The 9124-nt window shown below is 36.9% G+C and overlaps 1 protein-coding gene across 16 annotated transcripts in view; it reads right to left on the bottom strand.

Annotated features, from left to right (window-relative positions):
- Positions 1-1366: 1366 nt before the first annotated feature.
- The window catches only part of MYCBP2 (MYC binding protein 2), a 175052-nt gene continuing 167294 nt past the window's right edge, over positions 1367-9124 (bottom strand). For all 16 annotated transcript variants that reach the window (XM_071431021.1, XM_071431023.1, XM_071431027.1 and 13 more), the window contains 8 exons: positions 7471-7603; positions 7144-7247; positions 5811-5999; positions 5187-5294; positions 3977-4186; positions 3274-3381; positions 2900-3065; positions 1367-2173 (listed from right to left, as the gene is read on the bottom strand). In XM_071431021.1, coding sequence (XP_071287122.1) covers positions 2058-2173; positions 2900-3065; positions 3274-3381; positions 3977-4186; positions 5187-5294; positions 5811-5999; positions 7144-7247; positions 7471-7603 — 1134 coding nt within the window. In that variant the 3' untranslated portion in view covers positions 1367-2057. The remainder of the gene's footprint in view (positions 2174-2899; positions 3066-3273; positions 3382-3976; positions 4187-5186; positions 5295-5810; positions 6000-7143; positions 7248-7470; positions 7604-9124) is intronic.

The raw sequence follows: 9124 nt of genomic DNA, 5'->3' as shown, positions 1-9124 counted from the left end.
GCTCTGTGCAAGAGCCTGGTGCTCACATGTGGCTGTGCTGCCTCCCTGGAGTGGTGACAGGGGACGGTCAGCTGTGTGTGAGAGAAACATTTCTTCACTACTGCCTTATCCCTCACTCTATCAATTTTAAATAAACATGAACAGTGTCATGTCCTTTCCACACCATTATCTCAGTTTCCTAAATTAATACTCATATTAATCTGAAGTTAAAGAGAAGGCTGAAAAATTAAAAAATTGAATTAATTTATAAGGATGGTGCCACACTCCAATTTTCTAAAAATGACAATGGGTCAGACACCCAATCACTTCCCTGGCCCTGCTGGCCACACTATATTTGACTATTTCTGGCCAGAAGCCATTGGCTTTCTTGGCCACCTGGGCACCCTGCTGGCTCATGTTTAGTTGCTGTTGACCAGCACCCCCAAGTCCTTTGCTGCTGGGCAGCTTTCCAGCCCTTCCCCAGCCTGTAGCCCTGTATGGGGTTGCTGTGACCCAAGTGCAGGATCCAGCACTTGGCCTTGTTGAACCTCACACAACTGGCCTCAGCCCACTGATCCAGCCTGTCCCGATCCCTTGGCAGAGCTACAGTGAAAAAGATCAATTGTACTTCACAGATGTGTGAACTATTCAGAACTATTTCAAAGTGCAGGTATATATGCTGCTCTAGGTAAACCTGTTTTAGCAGGGAGGGGTTGGACAAGATGATCTCCAGAAGTCTCTTCCAATGCCAGCCTTTCTGTGATTCCATGATTACAGATGTTTGAAGTTAGGCAAGATGGACCCTGTGCTTCCAATCAAGGATGCCATCTACCAATATCTTAAATATAAAAGGCAGTAACACACTTTTCATCAGGTTTAAGACAGAAATGCTAGAAAGGGAGTTGAACACATCTAAGAAAAAAAATGCAAAGAGAAAAATCTTACAAATCGAAGTTTTTACTTGAAGTTATATTCTGCATTCATTATGCAGGAGCAGAGGGCTTCGGACTCTTATGAAATGAACATTTTGAAATTCAAAAAGCTGTTTGTCCTAAAAGTGGGAGTGATTAGGAGTCTTCAGTAAAATAAAACTGATCAAAAATAATTTAAAATGCAGTCATCTTTTGTGTTTTAAAACACTGTTGGTAATTGAAATAGGAATACAATTCTTCATATGAATGCTGGAACATTTATCCAAGTTTTCTGTTGAGAAATGAAGCAGTGCTTTTCATGTCATAAGTCCTTCCATTACCACCAGTTTACCCAAAAGATTTTCCTACTTTTCTAGAGTCTGCTGAAATAATTATAGGACACCTCTCTTCTACCCCTTCCCTCCCACCTCCCCCACTCTGTTTTAAGAGTGTTTCTGAAAATGGAGGCTTACACATTTGTTAGACTTTCACTGTATAAAAATGTACAGTGGCTTTATTGACATGTACATTCCATTATGTTTACAGCTGCAAGATATGAGGCACACTCAGTATTGCACTTCATTAAAATTTCAGGCTCAAACATAACCCAGAAGTTTAAATGAAACTGCTGTTGTAATTTAATATTTCTTATACAGGACAAACATTGATACCTTTATATACAGGGTGATACTTGTTACATTTATGCCTTCCTAACACATTTTTTTATAACAGTCTAGGAAATAAACCAGAATATTCCTCTTTCCCATCCCCACTTGTGATGCGTTACAATTGTACAAGATTACAAAAAGTCAGTATACAATAATCAATATTTTTTTCTTTCTCCTGAAAGCCAGCATCATTCATAGTCCACAGACACACAGATCCTTTAATAACAATTGTTTATTTGTAAATGTCCAATGTTTCCTAGCCGATGACTGTAATGGCCACATGCAAACACCTCACAAATTTTGATGTCTCAGTTCAAAAAATGTCAGTATCTCACAGCAAGAATTATGTACATGGTATTTGGCATCCTTCTTGCACTGTAAATTGTTCCTTTTACCTGGGTTATGGAATGGTCCCATCCTCATCCCAGCTGGACTTTGTTTTCAGGACACTTGAGGGATGAGGGCACCTGTTTTGCTCTGGTTAAAAAAATTTGCTATTCTAAAAAGTGTGTGCATTTCTGCAAACCCCACAACCCAGAGCAAATTCTTCACCAGTGGGTGGATGGACAACATGAAGTGGACATTCTGTTCCTTCAAGTTGTTTACCTTTGGGACCTACAGTGAATGTAAGGATAAGGGAAAAAAAAAGAAAAGAATAGATTAATGCTTGCAGACAATGTAAACAGACATATATTACATTTCCTCCAAAAAAAATCCAAACTAAATGAAGAGAATAAAAAAAGATCAAACTGCCATTTAATTGAAATCAATCAAATTCAAATTTAAAAAGGCAAGATGCTTATAGCCAGTCACTTAAGGAAGTTGTATCTCATTAATACTGTGGAAGAAATTTGCACAAGGTAAGAGAAAAATTGAATAATGAACAAGAGTTACATTCTGCAGTAAACAATAATTCTAAGGTTATAGCAGGAATTGTAATTTATTTGTTTACTTATTTTATGTAAATATCTTAAAGAAAGGATCACACTTTCAACCCCCAATCATTTACTAACAGAACATCAATATACAGCACATGAACTTAGTAATTAAAGCATTGAGGTAACAGTTTGCAGATAATGGCTACCTAACTACACATACATCACTTAATAATGTGTCAATTTTATCAATATACCATTTTACACACCATTCTACATATGGAGTCTGACCTGGTATAGGGAAATTGAAATGTCTTTCTCTGTCAAAGTTCCTAATGTTTAAATGATCAGTGCAATGACATTGCCAGAAAACCAAAAAAGTATCACCAAGAGAAGCTAATATCAATTAGAGCTTGTAATTTATTTCAGAATTCAGCGTGGTAAATTTGCTTTGTCAAAGTCCTACCTGCAGGACAGTGTGGGAGCTCTTCTTTAGGGATGCTTGTCATTCTTTGGAAATCATCATGGCAAGCATTGCAAAAATGCGTTGTCCCGAAACAGAAAAAAACAGCAACTGAACAGCAGTAGCGGCATTTGTACTCTAAGAAATCCGTACCGTGTTTGGGACACATCTGAACAAGGAAAGCAAACACCAGTCAGTGAAGCAGCCATGTTCTCACAATCCCAACAACTCACTTCTACATTCTGTACAATATATTAATAGTATATACAATATTGTTCAATACATGTAATTACAAATGGCTGTGAATTACCATATAGCTCAGGTACTCAGGGTTTCAGAATGAAATAAAAACATGAATATAATAGTTATTTACTCACCTGAGCCCTTGAAACATCAGAGCAGGCACCACAAATAAGTTCTCTTGGATCATAGTCATCTCCTTGTCCAGCCTCAGCATCACAACGAGCTTCACCACCAAAATATGCCTTAATTGCATATAGAAATGATTGGATGTTAAACCAGAGACAATTATTCTTTTAACTATTCTTTTCAGTTTAACCAATTCCATTTATAAGGGGAATATGACAAATGACTGCCATTTCAGTGGCCTCCCACTATTCTGAACTCTCTTGACTCTCTAGGTACGTGGTTTGGAGGCACTCAGAGAATGTCCCTCAGTCTCAGGATGAACAAGACCAAAAACTGCAACATCCCCTGCTCTATGCCAGTGACTGTAAGGCTTTTGGAACAGCATTTGGATGCTCTATGAACCCTATGTCAGAATTAAGTAGCAGCTTGAGGTGAATAGGTACTGGAGGAAGTAGGTACTGCACCTTCTTGTAAGTGGCCATTGACTCAAGGTGCTTTTGGTTTCTAAGCTGCTCTGTTTACATGCTTGAGCTTTACTAGCTAAGATACTGTGTACATCTCATTAGCCCAACACTCGATTTTTTAAATTATGAGTCTATAAACAACATATTTTCCTGCCTTTCTGCTGCATACACAATGTATTAAACATAGTTTCTGTTTTAAGAAATTACTTGTGAAATGGTAACATCCATTTAATAAATCCCACCATACCTTTTTGCACTTGTAGCAAACATAATAAGCATATCTGTTCATAGCATAGCCAGCTGGGTCATTATAAAATCTAACACCTGGCGTTGTGATGGCCTCACTCTTGTGCAGCCCTTCATACTCCAATCTCATTAGCGCTTTTCTCCTTACATCTTCATAGAGTTCTTTGATTGGATCAAGCAAATCCTTTAATACTGTGTGATTGATTTTGTTCTGAAATAAAAACAAAGCTGATTAAAGTATCGTGCATCTTTATCCCAACAGCTATGATAATTTGTGTTATAGGCACAAATAGCATGAGAGATGTCATAAAAACATATGGGCCTATTTCAAAAAACAGCTGATACAGAATGTACTCTGTTTGCTGTAAAAATGGTATCCATGAATATGCTTTTTCTATGGCCTGTTGTGACATGGGAACATCAACCCTTCCAAGAGACTAACAGCCAGGGAGGTGGTGAAGAGTATATGAAATATTCACCACAGCACAGGAACATCCTCATTGTGTATTTTCTGTAATTTTGGTTCTTTTTGGCTTACTGCTCAGCAAGTAAGCATAATGACTGACAGTCTTCTACGGCAGTTCTTTATCAATTAGTGACCACAAGCTACTGCCATTAATTACCACAACACAACATGACAGAAGAACCATAGCATGCAGAATGGCTGACTATTCCCAAATTTCAAATTCCTAGGGTGGGGTAAGGTGCTCTTCTTTCCAGCAGCTATCATGTGCTTTTGCTTACAGCAATTTTTTAGAGTACAAGAAGAATTGTTAGCAACTTAGCTGAACTAAGTACATGTATTCTTTGGCTCTGCCCTCACACTGAAAAGCAAAAAGCAGCTTTAAAATGGTTAGTAAAATGGAGAATTCCTGTTTCAAGACAGTGTGCTTCAAGATTACTTCTTCCCCTCCTCACTATCACCAATACGGGGAATTTGCAAGCTGATGTTGGTAAGAATGAAACAATATGAAGACAATGTCTGACCTATGCTTTCTTTTTAAGAGGACACCTCAGGGAACAGTAGGAGAGAGTCAAAAGATGTATCAATGCAGCAACAAGTGGAATTAAGAAAACAAGTCATGTATAACTCATTTACACTGTACCAAGCAATACAGTATTAACAAAAAGAAAAAAAGAAAAAAAGAAAAAAGAGAAAAGGAAAGTATCAGGTAAGTTTCTTGACTTTGGCAGGCACATAGCTCATTTACCTTGCAAATTGGGCAGGACATAAACCCAAAAGTTATCCTTGGACCAAGCCACCTGTTTTCTAGTACTCGTTGACAGCATTGCAAATGGAAAACATGGCTGCAGTCCAGCTTTAGAAAAGAGTAAGTGAATATTGTGAATATTGAAGTTACATTAACCACTAAAGTAGAAGCAGTTATTTGCCTTTAAGTGGCAACATATATCAATTCCAATATTAATTTGAAATCCTAGAAGACCCCTATTTTCTTCTTAACAGCAAGAAAGAACATGAAATGGGCATTAAAATCATAACCATACCAAGATCACCTATAGATATATGAAATATATGTGAATTATATCAACTAATTACCTCAGTTGTTTTACTCCTTTACAAAATACCATGTATTTTAATAAAGTAGACATAGCAAACTGCTATGTCTAGCAAAATCTGAAAGCAAATCTGCTTTCTTGAAATAGAATGTCAGACAAAAATAAAACTTTAAGTAGCTTAACTATTGTTACGGTGTCTGTTTTCAAATTTTGAAGAGCATAATTTGAAAGACTTTATATTTTCACTTCCTTCATATGACACATTACAATTGTAATAGTAATCTCTTAGAAGGGGAAAAAACAAACAAACAAAAAACCTGGATAGCTGGTGCTGCTGAAAGTGCTTCAGTAAAGCAGATCATGCACATGTCATCAGCATCTTGTTTCAGAGTTGTAGCGTTTTTATCGCAGCCATGCAGGCACGGCAAACAGTGCTCTTCGTTCTTCACGCCTCCGCAGGGGTGACCGCAGGGGTGTGTCTTGCTGCAGGCAATCTTGGCGTACTCCTAAACAAATGTCAAGTAGAGAGTTAATCATCTCTTCCCCTTTACTGAGTGTTCTGACAGTGTTGCTTTTTGAAGGACTGCTGGTCCATGCAATAAACTGAGATGGAAGAATCATGGTTTATATTGTCTGCTGCCTCAGATACTTGGGAAAAGCTGAACGTTGTGTACTTGAAATAACAATGTTTCCTTTGTTTACCTAGCTGCTCTTGAATGCAAACGGCTAAAAATGAAACCATAATTTAAAACTTTCAATAGAAAGAGAATTGTTCTTTGATCCTGTGTGCTTTTTATATATTGAGTGCTTCCTGCATAAATACTGCTGACCTGCATTAACAGTCTTTAAGATTTCTGCAGATTTTGGAGAAGTTTCAAGTAACTCACTCTTAAGAATACACTATAAGCTAACCATTAATCAGCATAAAGTGATTTTACATGGAAATGGATTTTTAACCACCTCTAATTCCCATTCCTACTAAACAGAAAACTTGTAAAAGTTACCCAGAAGCTAGCAACAAATTGAACTGAATTTAAGTAACTGTAATGAACTGTTACTCAACAGTTCATTAATGAACTGTAATATGTCTTCACAGGCTGACAAAGTAAAAAAGATGACCAATTTGCTTCACTTTGACAGAAACAGATAAGAAAAGTAAGTAAACAGGTAAGGCAAAGTAAGAAACTGGTTATGATTTGGCCCTCTGCCAATTGCACCCAGTGTAGGACACAGAAGCACTCAGGATACATGGATACAGATGATAAACTTGGCAACTCACATAATACACAGGCTTTTGAGCAAACTTTTTATCAAGCTTTCCAGTACATTTGACTTTATACTGACAGTGTGTAGTTTACTTTATTATTGCAATGCTGTTGTGAAAACTTGAGGTACTTCTGAAGATAATAATGAAACTACCCAGTATGTAAGTTGACTATTAGCGTTCATAATCAGTAATTAAAATAAACATTTACAAATTCAGAAGTATTTGAATGGTAATATTCAATATTAGAACCTTTTTATATGACAGATCTGATTTAAAATGGACCACAAGGATAAACAAGGTTTATTCAAAATAAGAAACCCATTTCATTCTATGCTCTCTTCTATTTATGTAATTAATGATGACTGATACTTGCAAATACACACCTGGCAGTCTGTATCAGAACAAACACTTCCCACTGCTGATAATTCTGTTCCACTCCTACATCCACAGAACCGACATGCTTCAGAACTGCTGGTGGTAGGTTTGCCTATGGTGCAAGAGAGAACAAGGCCAAAAATGTTCCAATGAAACACAAGGGACTGATACTCTATCAGACATCAAAGCAGCATTCACAGAAAACAACCAGAAAGCCAGCAATTCTTAGGCAGCTAAACTATTTTACTTTTATTAATATTTAAAAGCATTGCCCTAGAGCAGGTGAGGATCACAATAATCAGGATAAAGAGCAAGTAGTAACAGTTGTGTTTTACCTGTCTGTTCTCTAAACTCCACCATGGCCTTCATAGTTTTAGAATCTGCTAATGCCATCAGCCAGAAAAGTTTGGTCCTACCACAGCCCTCGTGGAGATCAACTTTGATAGCTTCTTCTTCTTCTTTGAACACCTGTCAAGTTAACCAAACAGATACTAAATGGCATGTTTAATTAGAGCATAGACCTGTCTCTGTAATTTTTGTTGCTCTCTCTTTGGATTCAGACCAGGTATTTTATAGATTCTGTGAAACTGTCTACTGCAAGTTGTTTTTCTTTTATACATTCCGTAACTTGTACATCTTGCAGATATGCATGATAAAGGATTCATGTTTTTAGAAGTAAAAATGAATAAAATAATAAAATTAACTCTTGATCTAACATGATGCAGAAACAACAGTGCAGCAATGCTAAGAATAGAGCTACACATTTTTTTTCTGATTTAATAAATACAGAGCTTGGACTTCATAATTCCTACCCAACACATCCAGTAGGCCACAGAATATTAAAAGCACAAGATAACATCAGAAATATCTTCATATAACCATGCTAGTAGTTTATCAAAGCAACATTGAGAATTAGGGTCTTAATGACAACTACTATAGAGTAACAATTATAGAAATGTGTAATATTAGTATTTTTGACTTTCATATAAATACATAGTGGATACTTTTGGCTACAATGAGGAAAATATAAAGTTTTTGCAAATTAAAAAAAACTGCAAGAGATCCTTAGGGAATTTCATGCAGTCTCTTCTTTTGCTCCTTTCCCAAGCTTTGAAGGCAGTTCTGTTTGCATTTGTTTCACCTGTAATGCAAGGAAAGTTAGAATTTTCCCAGGTATGGATATATACAGCTCACTCCAATTTTTACTAGAATCAGGGAAAAAAACCTCTAACTGCTTCACAAAGTATTCACATAAGCACATCTGACTAACTTAAAGGTTGTCCTTTCTGGAGGGGACAGAAAATACATTAAAGAGGTATGTATGACTGAAGTTGGACAAAGAACAGGAAGCAAACAGAAAACAGGACAGAGGGAACATGACGGAATTGAAACTGAATTTGAGAGGCTTAACATATGAGATGTAAAGGTAGAAGTGGTGAATAAAGAGCAGAAGTTTAAACATGCTTTCAGAAGTAAACAGGAAAATCTGGTAAGTAGCTATTTTGGACAGATAAAAGGAAAAATACGAGGTTTTCTATGAGATAAGAACTTACTTTTTATCAACTGTAATCTGAACAGGCTATATAGGAGAAATCAGAAAAATGAATGAGACTAGACTGTGCTGTGCCATGACAGAAGAGTAGACATAAAATGATATCAGGATGATGAAATAGGAAAATTTCAAAGGGGATCCCAAAGACTCTGGCTGAGAACTAGAAGATAATAGACACCCATGGCAGTGCCAGGCTGAGACTACACTGCAAATGCTGTGGTACCAGAGAGGAGTGTTTCACTGGAGAGCAAAACTCAGTACCAAAGGTCTGATATTTACACCACATGTGCTCTACAGCAGCTTATCCCTTGCACTGAACGACCATTTGCAGTGTCTCTGCATCTATCTTTTGATTTGCTTTTAGTTTCACCTAAAAGCAAACAAAACCAGTTCAGTTCATGCACTCCAAGGCTGCTCAGTAACAGAAAACAATGTAC

This window comes from Agelaius tricolor, unplaced genomic scaffold (assembly GCF_023055355.1).
Source record: "Agelaius tricolor isolate 1412-34295 unplaced genomic scaffold, bAgeTri1.0.p SCAF_7, whole genome shotgun sequence".
NCBI classification, from domain to species: Eukaryota; Metazoa; Chordata; class Aves; order Passeriformes; family Icteridae; genus Agelaius; species Agelaius tricolor.
The sequence above is the reverse complement of the archived record's forward strand: the minus strand, read 5'-3'. Positions and strand labels throughout refer to the sequence as shown.